The 17,209-nt window shown below is 40.4% G+C and overlaps 2 protein-coding genes across 20 annotated transcripts in view; one reads left to right on the top strand and one right to left on the bottom strand.

Moving 5' to 3' along the window:
- The window catches only part of AOPEP (aminopeptidase O (putative)), a 185,176-nt gene extending 172,060 nt beyond the window's left edge, over positions 1–13,116 (top strand). For 12 of the 16 annotated variants that reach the window (XM_083464871.1, XM_083464869.1, XM_083464875.1 and 9 more), the window contains 3 exons: positions 4,433–4,519; positions 9,118–9,320; positions 11,213–13,116. In XM_083464871.1, coding sequence (XP_083320997.1) covers positions 4,433–4,519; positions 9,118–9,258 — 228 coding nt within the window. In that variant the 3' untranslated portion in view covers positions 9,259–9,320; positions 11,213–13,116. The remainder of the gene's footprint in view (positions 1–4,432; positions 4,520–9,117; positions 9,321–11,212) is intronic. The other 4 variants (XM_083464881.1, XM_083464882.1, XM_083464873.1 and 1 more) reach the window with 1 other exon arrangement.
- A 134-nt stretch (positions 13,117–13,250) lies between these two features.
- Positions 13,251–17,209, bottom strand: part of FANCC (FA complementation group C) — a 73,842-nt gene continuing 69,883 nt past the window's right edge. The window contains exons 16-17 of one of the 4 annotated variants that reach the window (XR_014516935.1): positions 14,793–14,912; positions 13,251–13,515 (exon numbers count right to left, since the gene is read on the bottom strand). The gene's annotated coding sequence lies outside the window, so the exon portion shown is untranslated. Of the gene's footprint in view, positions 14,913–17,209 lie in introns of all 4 variants that reach the window. The other 3 variants (XR_014516936.1, XR_014516934.1, XR_014516937.1) reach the window with 3 other exon arrangements.

The following is a 17,209-nucleotide window of genomic DNA, read 5'->3' as shown; positions in this document are numbered from 1 at the left end:
TCAAGTTGGCTGAGCAGGGATAGGGAGTTGCTAGGTGAATACTTTTTGCTTCCCATTAAACATGTCTTACCTTTTGTTTTCACACATCTTCCCAAAATGGGGTAAAAGGAGATGGGTGTTTGGTGAAAGAAGGAAGGTTTACCTATTTCCAAGGCAACCAGTCCATTGCTTCCTTATCCAATCACACATTGACTAATTGAATCAGAATGTGGTTGGGACATTCCTTCCTTCCCGCCTTCAATGTAAGGACTGTAGGTAGCAGAGTTTGCCCTCCGTGATTCTGTCACAGATCCAGATCACAGCACTGTGGCATTTCATCACATGATCTGTGATTGGTTGGGATCATACCATGAAGAAGCCCTTTTTATAATCCATACATTCATACAGGGACACCCAAATAACAGCAGGTGGGAAAAGCATGGCTTCAGACAAGAACAACAGGTGTGTAGAAGAAGTTTCCCATTCACTAGTTCCTCGTTGCAATTTTGCAGCAAAAGAACCCAACTTCATAAAAGTTTGGTGTAGCACAAATTTTATTTACTAGACCTTCAAGGAAACTGATACCATGGTGCTAAAACTGTAATCTGTTCTCTCCGAGTGTGTGGCAAATCCAGGTGCCTGTCCGGGTCTGAGCAGCGGGGATACAAGCACATACAACTTTTAATCCAAACTTTTCTTCCAAAATACCAACCCAGCGTATTTGGAAAGACTCAGTAACCTTTAAGTGTGTATTATTGACCCATTTTTGATGGGCTACTTGCCTTAATGGGGAATGATCAAATTATAGGCAAGTTTTAATTTTGTTGTTTCATTAAAAGCACCTTAAAGAAAACCTTTTTGGGGGGGGTGGCGGCTGCCAGTTAAAGACTGATTTGTTTCCAACAAAATAATCACATTAGCACAAGGACTTAAGCTTGTGCAATGGGATTTCCTCTCTCTTCAGAACAGATGATGGGGACAAGTAGAAGTGGATGCAACTATCTCATTTTCAGTCTACATGAAATGTACTGAATAAACCTAAAACACTCACATGTAAGATCCATTGATTCAAGAGGGAATTCCTTCCAGACAGGAAGCAGCTGCATTCAGATGTAATGTTTATGATCTTCCATGGTTTGAAGGATCAAGAAGGAGCACTGTTTTTGCTATGTGCTTCCTCTCATACTCTTTTCTTCCATCCGTACATCCTCATTTGATCAGGCATTTTTTACACTTACACTCACACAGTGAGTATAATCCAAACAAGGATTGCAAACCAAGATACAACTGTCTGAACATAGCCACTGTATGCAGTGGGGTTTTCTCCCAGGTAAGTGCAGAGAATTCCAGCCATATGCATGCAGCTTTATATGACGGAGCAAACATTTGAGTATACTATAAAAATACACCTGTATTTTAAAGCTATAAATTTTAACACCCAAGGCTGAATTCTTGTACTTAGGCTGCTGAAATCCCACAGAAATCATGTCTACAGCTGCAGTTCTGTACATAAATTCTTTGGGCGTGTTGCATTAAATTCAGAATAAACATGCATAGGATTGCACTATAAATTGTAGGTCAGTGGTGAATATTGATGCTGTTTTCACTTGCAGGGCTGGCATAATGCAAAGTTTTGTGATTTAATGTGTTGATGTGTGGATGTAGCAGTTGTATGGCACATTCCACGATAAATGCTTATTTGCAGGAGCAACAATTTCTTTTATGTGTTCCCCAACCCCACATTAAAGCTAAATCCTGCTGCAGTAATCATCTATTTGTAATAGACCTTGCTAATCAGTCTTGCTCAGTCTGTAGAGTTGCTTATCCTTTTAGATAAATCCTTAATATGAGCCCACAGGGGTCAGTTTTGATCATTTACTTGGCTTATTTATTCTATGTATCTGATATGGTAAAACAGCAGCAGCCCAGCCTGTAAAAGAAAAATGGCTAACTACTTCAGCACAGTCCAGATAGACTGTAGCACAAACCATTATAACAGTTATTTCATATTTCAAAGGTTGACACCATTTTCTTGGCAAGAATGGCCCTATCAATAGGCAGTATGTATTTTGGGGAATCATGAGAGGAATGCAAATTGGTTTATATAATTTTATTATCTTTGCATTTTGCTGCCAGGGAAATGGGATGTGCTTGGGATTTTCTCCCATAGGTTCTAAAGTAAATTGGCTGCCCTTGGGTACTTTGACTTAAGGTATGATGGGAGTCCATTTACTGTCCTACCTCAGACAGCAAAGCATCTTGAGTAATCTCTGTCCTCCAGTCTGTATCTGTCTCTAAGGGTTTTCAAGACTAAACTTGATCAATCAGGTCCTTGACCTTGTGTTAGATCTGCAGACATTTATCTTGTTACCTGACACTCATGCAGAAAGACATTAGTTTAGATCAGGGGTCACCAACCCAGCAGCCTTTATCGGTATCCCCAATAGGGACTCTGGACTCGGAGCTGTCATTTTTTTGAAAAGACTCTTCCACTATAGGGGGAAAGCGTTTCTAGCCCTCTTATTGTGAAATAAAATGTGCAGCTAACCTTCCAAACAATTTCTGTTAAACGAGCTAGCCTGGCTACAAAATTCGCACACCAATTCCTGCCTTCTTCTGTTCCCCTTATGGTGCCACCTGATGCAGGCCCTGCCACCTGTTTGCACGGCAGGGCCAGCCTTGGCATCAGACCTTCTGGCAGGAAACTTTTGGTGAGGAGTTATTATGCTAGATAATCAGCACAGGCAGTGTGCTGGGCTATAGAATGTCACCTTAAGTATTCTTACGATTATTATTTTTTACACTCCGTTGCATAATGGGTTTGCTTTCTCCATGATGCTTTTGCTGCAACACTGTTTAAAAGCATTAGGGACTGAAATGGATATCCCTTTTTGTTTAATGGCTGAGGAGGGGCCATAATAGCAGTACTCTCCCCTTTCTCCCAAAGGCTTAAAGATACTGGCATCTTCACTGTTTGCCCCTGCACTAACATGGAAACTGCTTCCTTGTGGTGCCATACCATAAGCCAACTGTTGGGTGGCAAAGACCAGCACGATTGGGCCTGTCCATCTAGTTGCTTCATTCACACACATTGTCAGTGACCTGATTGCACCATAGGACAGCAGTTCCCAGCTTGGTCTTCATCGTTCAAGGCATTTCTGTGAAAGAGTCTAGGCCCACTGCCCAGACTCATTGACAGTACCCCCTGCCCAAGCAATGTTGCGGAATTATCGCCATTCCCCCTCCTTCCCTCCCTGGATTTACCTCCCATGTTTTTATTTTTTTCATGGCTGTGCTGCCTCTTCTATTTTTGTTGTTTGTATGTATGTTATAGGGATGCGGGTGGCACTGTGGGTTAAACCACAGAGCCTAGGACTTGCTGATCAGAAGGTCAGCAGTTCGAATCCCTGCGATGGGGTGAGCTCCCGTTGCTCGGTCCCAGCTCCTGCCAACCTAGCAGTTCAAAAGCACGTCAAAGTGCAAGTAGATAAATAGGTACCACTCCGGCGGGAAGGTAAACGGTGTTTCCATGCGCTGCTCTGGTTTGCCAGAAACGGCTTGGTCATGCTGGCCACATGACCCAGAAGCTGTACACTGGCTCCCTCAGCCAATAAAGCGAGATGAGCGCCGCAACCCCAGAGTCGGCCACAACTGGACCTAATGGTCAGGGGTCCCTTTACCTTTATGTATGTTATATACATTGCTCTTTCTATTCTGTAATGTTATAATGGGCTGTTTCCATCTTGGAAAGGCAACTTATCAGTGCTATGAATACATAAACCCCTGGTGGATGCTGACCAGCAGGGCCATTTCCATTCCTTTCACCATACCTGCCAGTCATATAAAGCTTGGGCTTCCAAGTATAAGCTGGCTGTGACAGCTCCAGTCACTAGGAGTGTGCCCTTCCATAAACCGTGTTTATGGAAGACAATCGTACTTAGCTATGAGTGATTGCCAGAGAAGCAGCAGCCCTCTGTGAGCACTGAAGGCACAGTTTCTTCTTCTGAGCAGTCTTATCAGCCCCAACTATGCAGAGAAAGCTACTTCATCACACTATTTTGCAATATTTCATTTTAAACACTGACCTGTTAAAAAAAATCAGTTTGAGAAATAATAAATAATTTAATGAAATAAGGCATTTCAGTATAAAACTATTTTGTAAGTTATTATATATCAATACAATTCATTTGCCAGTGTTCCTATCTATAGATATTGGTTATTGTAACAATCCTGGAGAGGGGTTATTTAGAATTTCAGTGTTTTTCATTAAGCCACATTTTATGTTCAGTATGTCTGGTTAGTATTAATGATCTGTCAGGGAGAAAGGCTTGGTGGCCAAGTTCTGAAGACGGCAACTGGTGTTAAAAATAGGAAACTGCATTTTAATGAGCTTTATTTAACCAGTTGTAGTTTCTGAAGCTAATCTTTTACTTTTCTTTCTCATTTGCTAAAGGTTCGACATCGATGGTGTGAGCTTGTTATCAAACATAAATACACAGCAGGGTATGTTGATGTTGAGAAATTCCTCAAGGAAGACCAGGTCAGTACTATTTATTAACATTTGCATTTAGCCAGAGTATCATAGGTATGTGAGTGTTGGTATCTTGAAAAAGAGATAGATGAAACTGCTTATTTTATGAACAAATTTCCTTGATGCATTTTTGTAAAAGAATACATTTTTGACTGGAGAACTACAACTTAAAATTTGGAGGCAAGGAAATTTCAAAGGGTCGCTGCATTTCAATTCCGCGTTTTGTTTTGTGGTGTGAAATGTAGTTCACATTAAAAATGTGAGGCAAACTGATTTCTCCCCCACTGCTCATTGGAAATTACCCTTAAATGGTCCCACCAATAAATCCTATTGTATTTGTCATAACTTGTGTGGACCACATCAGCAGCCTTCTGACAGCAGCGTTGCTACTGGATGGGGAAAGGGGTGAGGCAGCAAGGTCTGGGCTAAAAACGCTACTAGAGACCCTGAGACAAATATTTGGCTGGTTACTTAAACGCTGCACCCCTTAGCCTAACTCTTGGTCACTTGCAATTCTCCTCTGTTTCCGCTTTTTTCAGTTTTGCTTCTCTTCTACTCCTCTCATCTTCATTACATTGCTCTGGACCAGTTTGGGCTAACTTTCTTCCTCATTCTTTAAGCTGTTGTTTTCCAAGATGTTTTGCCTGCCCCATTCCTTCTTTCAAACTTCAGCAGTGGCCAGCCAAAGGTACTTAGGATTAGACGAGTTCAGCCCCTAACATCAGAGCAGCTCAGTTCAATAGTAGTTGGACATTGCTGGGCCCCTGAAAGCTGCAGAATCCACTAGCTTGTAGCAATATACAGATATCTTGCCCTGAGCCCATGGGATAAAGTATCATCCAGGTTATTTCAGTTGCTTGGTTTGTTCCCGTCTGCATGTCCAGACCTTAAATAAGGACACTTTACAACATTTTAGTGTAGATTAATTATATTAAAACCATGTTTCAGATTTTTTAAAAGAAGCAATATTCTCGCCAATTGGAAAAATAATTATGTCTCAAGTAGGCATAGTGTCATTATGATTTTGAAATAATTTTCCATTTGTTTTTCTATGTATAATACTTCCATGAAGGGTTCCATGAAGCATTGTGCTCTGCAATTTTCCAGATCTCCCTCTTCAGAACACATATACTGTATATTTATATTTATATTTATATTTGTGGCTGTTTGAGGAAAGAATTCCTGACACCAAAGCTGCAGATAACTATTGGTCCTTTATTTCAATCATCTCCAAGAACTTGTGCAATCTATGGAATGATAATGCATGAAACTGAAGTCTTATGTGTTTTCCAGTATTGAAAGGGGACTTGGTTGTTTCAAAAGTCTGAAGAAAATGCAAATGCAACCATTAACATTTAGAGTAACAGAACCAGCAGTGTTTACTAAATTTTGATGTTTGAGTTATGGCTCATGGAATAGTCAATCAGAATGAGAACTCTCAGTGTCGGTTTTACTCTCCAATTTGGCAGTAAGTGGTAGGTTGGTGGAATCTTACCACTGAAGTAACTTGCCAACAGAAGGACTTTTTCCCCAGACGGAACTCACCAGAACTCAGTTCTGGCACTTCTTAGGTGGGCGCCATTTCCATTCTAAGAGAACAAGGGAGGTGTTCATGGTGAGTTCCAGCACCTCTTTTTCCAGAAAAACAGCACTGACTAATACTGTTTCCCCTAGATGTTAAATACATACTAGTCAGTCAGTATTTGTAACAGAGATGTCCCAAAAAGTTTTATGTCTATTGTTCTATTGCAGTTTGCAGAGTAACTGTTAACTATTCTACTGAAACTAGTCCAATTTTCATAGCAAGAACACAAGAATCACCTTGTTAGGTCAAACCAGGAGCCCATCTAAGACAACAGTGGCTAGCCAGGTGCCCCTAGGAAGCAATATTTTAGGAAATCATGAAGCTAGTCCCCCACTCTGGATTGTTCCTAGCATACTGTTTGATACATGGAGGTTCCAGTCATTGAGTTAGAGCTATGAACTATTAATTTGTCTCATACTTCCTTCATCACTGCAGGGGTGGATCTATGGACTTGCAGCTGTTGGGCTCCAACCCCCATCAGCCAATACCAATACAATCAGTGGTTAGGGATGATGGTTGCTGGAGTCCAGCTACAATGGGAGGACCACAGATTCCCCAGCCCTCCACTAGTGACTGGTATCATAGACTGTGGTGAAACTTCACTACAGCTTGTGGTTTGTGTAGGACAGGCAAATCATGAGCCTAGGTTTGTATGTACAGTGGTGCCTCGCAAGACGAAATTAATTCGTTCCGCAAGTCTCTTCGTCTTGCGGTTTTTTCGTCTTGCGATGCATGGTTTCCCATAGGAATGCATTGAAAATCAATTAATGTGTTCCTAGGGAAACCGCCTTCAGACCAGGTCCGGGGACAGTCTGTCCCCGGACCTCTTCTGAAGGCTGGGGGGGGGGGGGACAAGGGCTTTTCTTCCCACCCCCAGCATTTTAAAAAACCCTGGGACAGCGGAGGACTTCTCCGCTGTCCGGGGTGATCTTAAAATGCTGGCGGGCGGCATTTTAAAATCGCCCCGGACAGCGGAGGACTTCTCCGCTGTCCGGGGCGATTTAAAAGCCCCTGGGAAGGCAGGCAGGGGGGACAAAGACTTTCGCCCCCTGCCCGCCTTCAGAAGGTGTTCCCGCCCCCTGCCCCGCTTCGGAACAGCTTTCCGAAGTGGGGCGGCTGGGGCAGGTGTCCCCGCCCCCCCTCCCCGCTTCGGAACAGCTTTCCGAAGTGGGGCGGCTGGGGCAGGTGTCCCCGCCCCCCCCTTCGGAACAGCGTTTTAAAATGCTGGGGGTCGGGAGCGAAGCGCTGCCGACCCCCAGCATTTTAAAATCTCCCCGTGTCCCGGGAAGATTTTAAAATGCTGGGGGTCGGGCTGCCGTCCCTTGGAGATTTTAAAATGCTGGGGGTCGGCAGCGAACACTTCGCTCCCGCCCGCCAGCATTTTAAGATCGCCCGGGGCAGGCGGGGGGGGGGGAAGGCAGGCGGGGGGGGAGCAAAGACTTTTGCCCCCCGCCGGCCTTCAGAAGAGGTCCTCTTCTGAAGGCCGGCTGTGGGCGAAAATCTTTGCTCCCGACCGCCAGCATTTCCCTATGGGCTTTCGTCTTGCGATGCAAGCCCATAGGGAAATTCGTCTTGCGAAGCGCCTCCAAAACAGAAAACCCTTTCGTCTTGCGGGTTTTCCGTCTTGCGAGGCATTCGTCTTGCGGGGTACCACTGTATGTTTGTATGGTTCAAACCAGTTTAGATCCCATCCAAATGCATATGGAGCTAGGGTTTTTATTACGTTTCCGTGACCATTCTGTTGCCTAATCACTCAATTTGGATATACAGTGGTGCCCCGCAAGACGAATGCCTCGCAAGACGGAAAACTCGCTAGACGAAAGAGTTTTCCGTTTTGGAGGTGCTTCGCAAAACAAATCTCCTATGGGCTTGCTTCGCAAGACGAAAATGTCTTGCGAGTTCCTGCGGGTTCCCCCCCCTTTTTCTAAGCCGCTTATCCGCTAAGCTGATAAGCCGCTAATAGCGCTAATCCGTCAATGGGCTTGCTTCGCAAGACGAAAAAACCGCTAGACAAAGAGACTCACAGAACGGATTCTTTTTGTCGCACCACTGTATGCTGTTGCAACTACTCAGTTTGAGGATTTGCCATCATAAATAATCTAGAATCACATGCTAATTTGACTTTCCGTTAATCCCTTTTCAGATCATTTTTTAAAGTTAAATCGCACTGATTTTAGTAACAGCTCCTTCAGAAACCCAACTGCTTATACCGCTTCATTGCAAAAATCATTTGTTTTTATCCTCTGTTTTCTGTCTTTTAACTAGATTCTGGCCCAAAGCCAGTGACTGAAACTTAAGTTGTTGAAGTTTTGAAAAAATGAAATAACATATTCATATGTATTAAATGCACAACTGCATGAGGAAAAGTGAAATTTTAGTTAACAATATGGCTACCCAAGTTTTGCAAACGTGACTTCTTAGCTATATGCCTCCCACTTCTAGAACCAACTCTGCAAGTTCTAGAAAATGGAAATAGATATTGGTCTATATCCATAATAAATTGCTTGCTTGCTTGCTGCTGCAATCATCCAGATTATTTTTAAAATTCCCCATGGTTGCAGTAGGCAGAATCTTGTATTTTCAGGATAGTACAGAATTACTGTCTGGGTGCAGAAAGGTTCTGTAAAAATATTTCAGTAGAAGACTCAGTTTTATTCCAGTGAAGCTCACTTGGCTATAAAGATTTTTACTTTTCAACCTCAACTACAAAAAAAATTGTTATAAAATATTATATAGAATATTAATAATATTATGAATAGACCAATTGACATTACTGGGCATGGCTAACATAGAACTATTAATTACAGTGGATCTACTTTGAGTAGACCATAGTAGGAAACAACTTTGTGGGTTTCCAGTTGTGTTATGCTTTTTAAAAAGTCTTACAAATAACCCTGAAAGTTCTTAGGAAGGAAAGCTTGTGCATGTTTAAATTGTAAGTTTGGTACAGCTGCTGTTATCTTGAAAAGCACCACACTGGAATTGATTATATTATAGGATTATTGTTTTCTTCCTCTTTCAGGCAATGGGTGTCTACCTATATGGAGAGTTAATGGTGAATGAGGATGCAAAACAACAAGAAATTGCACGTAAAAGTTTTGCCACAATCCGTGACCAAATGGATGCGTCCTCCGCTAAAGTAGTGGCAGAGATGTTGTTTTGATGAGGTGGTTTTTCTTTCCCAGATAGTTCATTTCTCAGGGGAAGAAAATAGTTTATGAATGAGTAAGTTTATTTATCAAAACCTAAAATCTCTTAAAATCCTCAAAGTAAAGAAAGCTATCCAGAGAGGGAGCTGTGTTTAAAAGTAGGATAATAATAGGGTAAAATCATAAAAGATGGCCAAGAATGTTTCAATGTAAGTTTTTGAAAGAAGCAGCTTTCTCCATGGTATCTGTATTTCTATGAGCAAGCAGATATTTTGAAATCGGGACTCTGGCTAAGATTGTTATAGTGTATCATATACAAACTGTGTTCAAAACATAGAACTCTTGAGGCTGAAAAGAATCCGCACAATTTTTACATACGTTTGGAGCATGTGAGAATGGCAAGTGTTACAGCTTACATTCTTGCATAGTTGCTGGTATCTTTGATGGGAGCTCCCAGCAAATAAAAATTACCTATGCTCCTAAATACATGTAATATTTGGATATATGTGTGGTAGAAATAGGTAACCTTTTATTGTATTTAATTAATTGGTTTAACATGAACCTTTTTAATGCCTCATTTGAGGCAGGATTGCCAAGGGAAGATAACAACTTTATACCAAGTTGAACATCATTTTGCTGGCCAGTTTTTGCAGTACCAGGTGAGGGTTGGCCATTTCTTATATATGGCTTTTGAAGCAGCCTGAACCCATTTATAAATCATTGGCGTTCCCTCAGTTTTTATGTGATCAGCATGTTGTGTAATGCTAAATAGAACTGGTCTTTGCCATCCTATGGTGGGCATTTTGACAGCCTGTGATACAGTTGGACAATGCATTAAACAGCAACTATTTTAATACTGTCGTAAGTGGATAATTTACTCTGAAATATTTCCTTTTCTATTTGGTTTATGTTATACAGAATAATTAAAGTTTAGTAGAAGGATCCTTTCCAGGCTAGTATTCCTAGGTTTTCATTTAATGAGGTTAACAATTTAAAAGACACAAATAATTTGGATTATTCACATAACTTTTAAACGAGGTAGTATTAAAAGACCAACCAGTAACAAAATTGTTCCACTAGAAATGAATGCTTAGGAAAGGATGCACCAGGATATAAAAAGTGTTAATTGTGTTTGTGTATTTTTATTTTTTGTAGAAAGGGCTGCTCTGGTTATGAAGTTGAATATGGAAAATCTTGTTCTTCATATGTGGGGGGACAAAGATATACCAAATAAACTGGTGCGCTTTGCTTGCAAACATATATTCAAGCTTGGCTTCTGGTTAATGTATTAGATTATAAGGAACTAGCAAAATGTGGTTTAGTGATTTGATAACATGTTCAGTTTCACCTTAATCTTTTTAGAACAGAGTCAGAAATTCAAATTTAAAATGGGTTATTCTTCTGCTGGGTGAGCAATTCATTCAATCCACCACCCTAATTTTTTTTATTAAAAAAATAAGTGTTCTTAATACAAATTGTTAAGTCTGTTGGCAATAGAATACTCTTCATACTGTTTTATGAACTTTTTATACTGTTTTATAGAGCTGATACGTATGATTTGTTTTGAGTAGCCCAAATGGTGAACCAACGAATATTCTAGCATGTAAACAAAATGAGTGAAAAGATTAGCTTTTTCAAGTTATCTTGATGGAAAAGAGAAAAGCCACCCACATTTCCTTCGTTTTGGTTGTTTGGGTTCCTGGCATGCTGATTTGTGACTTAAGATTAAAATCACATTGCCAGGGATTACCACATAACCATGACATTGGCATCTGTAACTGCATGTGGGTATGGCAATCTCATATCCACACTGTTGGAACCCCTGAATCTACTTCTCCTAAAAATGTACAGACAAGTCACTGAAGGACTTCAGCTGCTACTGTAACTATGTTCAGATGAAGACCTCTCTAGCGAGGTGCAGAGCTTAGCTGATTGGTGAACAGTGACTGATTTCCTCTTTGTTCACAGTGGCTAAGTTCTGCACCTGAAGAGAAGGTGAGATGGAAAACTCTCTTAAAATGTTGACTGCTGCTGTAGTAGTATCATAGCACATGTTTGCCTGGAATCTAGTTTGCAGATTGTAACAGGCGAAGAAGCCGTGGGAAAGATGCAAACCCTGTACCCTTCCTCCTGCCAAGAATGCAAAGAATCCACGTGAGAAAACACCCTTGCTTGGCTACAGTATAGAAGTAATCAATAACTGTGGAAGAGCCTAATGCTAAAAAGTATTGTATTTTATAAAAGAGTGTGCCGTTCTTAAAGCAGCCCCGATGGGTGCAAAGTCCAGTGTGTATATTGATATTAAATGGCTGTTTCTTATTGGAACTGTCCCCTTGCAGCAGATACTGTTCCTGGCTGTCGATGGACCCGTCCTCCGGTGCCTACTGAGCTGATATCAGTTCTGATTTTATATACTGGCTCAGTTCAGCAGGAACAGGAGTCGAGCCCTAAAGCAAAAAAGATTCTTTTCTAAATGCACAGACGTCTGTGAAAACCTAACTCTTACTTCATGTCTGAAACCAAAGATAGAACAGACCAGTACTTTGATGTGGATCACAAACAAATCCTTACATGGACTACATGCCACTGCTCTTGCAAAAGGAGCTAGTAGCTTTGCCAGTGGGTGGGTGAGGTATGTGTAGGCTGTGTCAAGTTAGGATTACTCCTTCAATGAGGAAGCATCCTGGGTACTTCATTCTGGCATTCAACCTACTAGTTGCTATTTTCTGAACAGGGGAAGAATGTTTTGTTGTTGCTCTTCTTTCCAATTAAAATATATTTTCAAGGGAGCTGTGCTGGTGGTCACAGAATACTACTGTGGTGTGACTTTTTATACTATGCTGTGGAATACTGGACCTGATGTCTTCTCAAGTTACAGTCAGCCTTATGACAGAGCATGTGACATTCACATGGATATCAAGTTCCAGTTTCTACTCCGTTACATCTGTTGCGATTCTCTCCCACTTCATGCATACAAGGAAAATGAGATTGAGAGAGATGCCCCCTTTCAAGAAGGATAGTAAAGAAAAGCCATCCCCTACATTACTGAACTTTTTTACAAGCATTCCTTCACTGTGACAGAGTAATAAGTTTTACCACTGTTTCCCTTAAAGGAAAGATCAGAGACTTTTAATGTATCTTCTAGCAAAGGCTGGTGGTACTAAGATTTCATTGACCTTGGGACATCAAAGGAACAATTTATGTGACTGCTAAAACAACCAGCTGACAAACATTTTACCCCATACTTTTCTTTGCCAGAGGGTAATGGCAATGAAGCAGGAAAAAACTCCCAATATCCCCTCACTTCTGTAAGTGTCTGTGGCGCCATCTTATTATCTGCCAGAAGACACTTTATTGTAATATTTATCATGAGGTATTATGCACACCAGGCCAGAAAATCACCGGAGACAGATTTATTTAAATAGGTATTTTGTACTACTTTTGCATTTAGCAAACTGATAATTAATTTGCAAAATTTAAAGTCGGTTTGGAGCAAACAAGTAATTACTAATCTAAATTGTTAATATTGAGCTTGTGGACATTTTTATCATGTTTTAGCACAGCTACAGGGAAAAATAACTAGATGCAAAATGGACCCTTGGGGGATGTTTTCACTAATAAAATAATCTGAAGAAAACTGAAGTGACAAAGATGTCTGTCTTTCTCAAGGTCTTTTTTATAGGTAACATTGCCACAATATTGTGAGCACACCATTAAAACTCTTAACCATGAAATATAATAGTGACAAGCAGGTCACATCACTTTGCTATGAATGAAGCTAATCATGTTACTTATTAATCACAGTAGTTGTGGAAGTCCTGTCTTGTAAAATAACGGCAATAAGCTTTATAAATAAACAATTTTGTAAATCATGCATGTGCCAAAGTTGTATTTTCTCCTTTGTATTTCGTCTCAAAATTATCAGTCAGTTTACTGATGACTACAAAAAGAGAAGGAGAGAATAATAAACCTTTATGAATGCACAAAACCAGAAACTCTGTTCCTGCTTACCTTCCTTAGGGGCATTCACCAAGTGCACATACGCACACAAGAGAGCTTCTCTGTCTGTGGTGTCCAACTCAAAAGAGTTCAGTTCCCAAACTCTAATTAGCTGAAATGTGCTCCGACAGCAGTCCTGGATTCAGTCTTCCAAATTCAGGAGAAATCTGGAGTTTGTATGGCACCATACTGAGTTACTGCAGTCACAGTTAATGTAGACCTTTTGATGTATTCAAGAAAGGATCTGCTGCATTCATGAAGCAAGTTATGCTCTATTTCACAGGGGTTTTTTGCAGAAAATAAGAAAGAGAAAGCAAGTAATTCTTTTGTTGTTCAAGTGTGAAAGATGCAAAAGCTGAGTAAGGCGACTCAAAATGTATTTGCCACTGTACATGAAGGAGCTGTTGCCTTTTTTCTGTCCTTGTGATTTTATTTTGATTTGTTAAATGTCAACATATAAATTATATTGCCGAGCATCTCTCTCAGCGCAGCCTGTTAACCTAGTGAAAAAGCATTGCCTTAAGTGCAGCACCATTGTTGTCGTCATCCTCTATGGATGTTCATGTTTAGCTTGTTTCACTGTCAAACAACAGGCATGGTGTTGCCCAAGGGTTACAGTTCCTACACTGAGTTAATAATTCCTCCTGGATTACATAGATATGCCAACTTCCATTTGTTAAATAAAATAAACTTTTTCTCCCAAATCTCATACCCTCTCTGGTGGGCAAGAACACATTGTGCTGGCTATTATTTTGACATAACAATAGATTACGCTATACTATTGTTAACTATATGCTGATTTGCCAAATTGGGTGGGCCAGTAGTCTAATTCAGTATAAGGCAACCTATTTGTCTCTCTGGGTTAGAGCAGCACCCTTTGCACCTTCTTTACCATGTAAAACTCTGGATCATGGTAGTGTAGAAAAGGCAATACATCAAACATTGAGGAAGAATTCTTATATAATTGCTTAAGGCAATACAATTCATCTAATAAACTGAACTCTACAAGAGCATATGCTACAATCTTTACTTTTTAAAGGGCCACACAAGACACTGCTGTGATGAGCTGATGCAAGTTAATTTCTTGGTGTCTCGCAAATTAAGAGTTGGTTCTATGACATGTTGAAATTGAGTAAACCAATCCAGAAGTTATGCCAAATAACACAGATAGAATTTGAAGTCAGAGATTGGTAAGTAGGGCTGGGCAATATCTAGTTTTCAACATCCTGATATATCAGCAGCTAAACATTGCGACTGAAGGCTGTGCTTTGCCAGCTCAGTTATTTTGAAACTGTTCTCACGATATGGTCTACAAACCAGTGTTGGACAATGCATGAATACATCACCCAACCCTACTGGTAAGGTCTTTTAAGACTGTTGACGCAGTAAATTAGGAATCCTAGGCTGCTGCTTCATGCACTTGTTTCTTTTCTAACAAAAATGCATTGAAGAATCTTAAGATTTCTACCACAAATTGGAATAATTCAACTTCATGTTGAGGCTACCAAAACCTAAATATAAAAGCCCATAAAGCATTACAGTAGTGTACCTATTTCCTTCTTCAGAACCAGGCAACTTGCTTGAAGAAAACACTGCAGAGGACTTCCATTTAGCTAATGGCAGTGTAGTTTCCAAGAAGACAAAATGAGAGCAGAAATAGATGCAAGCTCTGCAAAACCATCAGGAAAAAAGAAGCAAGCATGCTGTCTTCAAACATAGAACTATTTGCCTGACCCAGTGCATGAAGGAGTTGTGACATAATTTACAATTAAAATTTACAAGAAACATGGAAAGTGGAGCGATGTCAAAATAGGAATAATTTAGGAATCCACAACACTATCCAGGGAATTACTGTAGTGACTTTTTTTTAATCCCACGCTGTAACAGATGAGCTTAATTGGCTAATAAAGAGAACTACTATGATTAAACCAAAACAAGCAAAAAGCAAATTTAAAATAAACAGGGGGGAAACCAAATTCTTAGCAGCAATGAATTCATGAAATTGTTTTCTTTTTCCTCTCTTACTATTATTTAAAGCAAAGCAATTGCTTGGTAGGGACTATAGTACTGAAGCTTTGCTGCTGTCAGCTGAAAGTAGCCTGGGGTGTTTTGAGTTGCTTTGAGGGAGGGAGGCAGCTTCAGCCTGAGTTAGCCGTATGATGTTGGGCATTAAAAGGCCCCAGTCAGTTTTGAGTACACTTAAGCCCTTCAGAAAGCAGCTCTAGAGGTTTTAACGCCTTTAAAAGAGCCAGACAGATGGCTGAAGGAAGATAGCCAGAATAAGCAAGGGAAACTCCTTTTTGGCATTTGCTCTCATACGGACCACCCTAATGCAAATTCCTGGAATCAAAGCTAAGGTAGCATTTGAAATTGCAACCATGAACACGTCTTTTTAAAAGTTCAGGCAAGCATTTGAAATAAAAAACACATCAGTTTTCAGGCATTAGGCTGTTTGGTAGGTGGACTTAAACAGACCCACATGTTGATGTTACTGAGAATTATGAGCACTTGAAGCACCTGCCAATATGCTGTTTTTCTAACCTTGGTGAAGACTGCAATGCACAGACTGCAAAGCGTCCAATAGTTAGTCTAGGAGCTCCACAGGTGTAGAGCAGTAGGAATAGTACATTCTCTAAATAAAGGGAGGAAAGCAATACTGCTCTGCCTCTAAATTAATATACGTATTGAAATACAAATTTTTGTAGAAAATCATATTAGAATATGCAAAGTATAATGAATAAATACACTTGTATAAAAGTTTATAATTTGTATGCATGAGTGGGAGGAGCACATGCCAATTAGAGAGCACAGGGAGATAACTCCCCATCTTTCATCCAGCATGATTTATACATTGTTGGAAAGCTCCCTCCTCTGGCTGCCTCAATTAGGTAGAACAACTTCAGGCCTGTTCCACAGTCTTGTGATCCAAGTTGAACCCATTAAATTCCACCCCAAAACACTGAGCTGCGCACTGAACCCACTAATTTGTAATGCAGAGCCTTCCAAACATTTCATGTTGGGGACACACTTTTTGGACATGCATCATTTTGCAACACAGTGATTCAGTTTTGCATAATTTCATGAAATGGTAATTCACTTTTACTAGCAAATCGGAGGTGAAACTAACCCCTTTCTAGCGACATGCCTGCACACTGCAGCTGATACTCTAATGTGTCACGACACACAGTTTGGAAAGCTCTGTTGTACTGGCTGGTTTGCATATGGAGATGTCTGCTGACAAAATACCCAACATCTGAAATAGCCACATCATAGTTAGAATGGTGAAGGAAGTACTCCCTTTTCTATATATGTTTTATTGCAATATATTCCATATTTTAAGAAGTATGTGTGTGTAAGAGTTTTATTATCCACACTTTGGGACAAGTCTTGAATGGAAAGCTTGCCAAGTGAACTCAGAAATGAGTAAACATCTAAGTGCGTGCTTTCTGGGAAGTATGTCCTTTCTGTAAATAAAAAATGTGAAGGATTTCCAGACCAATCTACGATTTCTTCCCACTGAAGACTCTTAAGCTGCAAACTTGGGAACATTATGACTTAGTGCTTCTAAATATGTGAATTGACTGGTAGGGTGTAAAGAAGCTTGTTGTGAAGGAAAAATCAAACAAAATTTATTTCTAAGCTGCACAAGTATTTTCTTGGCATTGCTCAAAGGCGGCCTGTGGTTTAGAAAGGTCTGTGGTGCACATTGCCGTAGTACACTTGCTGACTAATGCTCTTTTAACAAAATATAGATCTGCTTCCTTGGGGGGGGGGGGTCAGAAGAAATATAAGAAGGTGATTGGTCACTAATCTGACACAGGGATTTACTTCAAAAGGGATCATTAACAATCGCTTGTGATAGGGCTTATATTTTACAAAGCAGCATCTCAGAAACAAGTAGTTGTGTAGCTCCCAGAGTATGGAAAGATACCATTAATCATGTAGCTTTTCTCACAAGTTCTCTCA

Source organism: Podarcis liolepis (genome assembly GCF_965112155.1).
Source record: "Podarcis liolepis genome assembly, chromosome: 11".
NCBI classification, from domain to species: Eukaryota; Metazoa; Chordata; class Lepidosauria; order Squamata; family Lacertidae; genus Podarcis; species Podarcis liolepis.
This window is presented reverse-complemented; position numbering and strand designations above follow the sequence as displayed.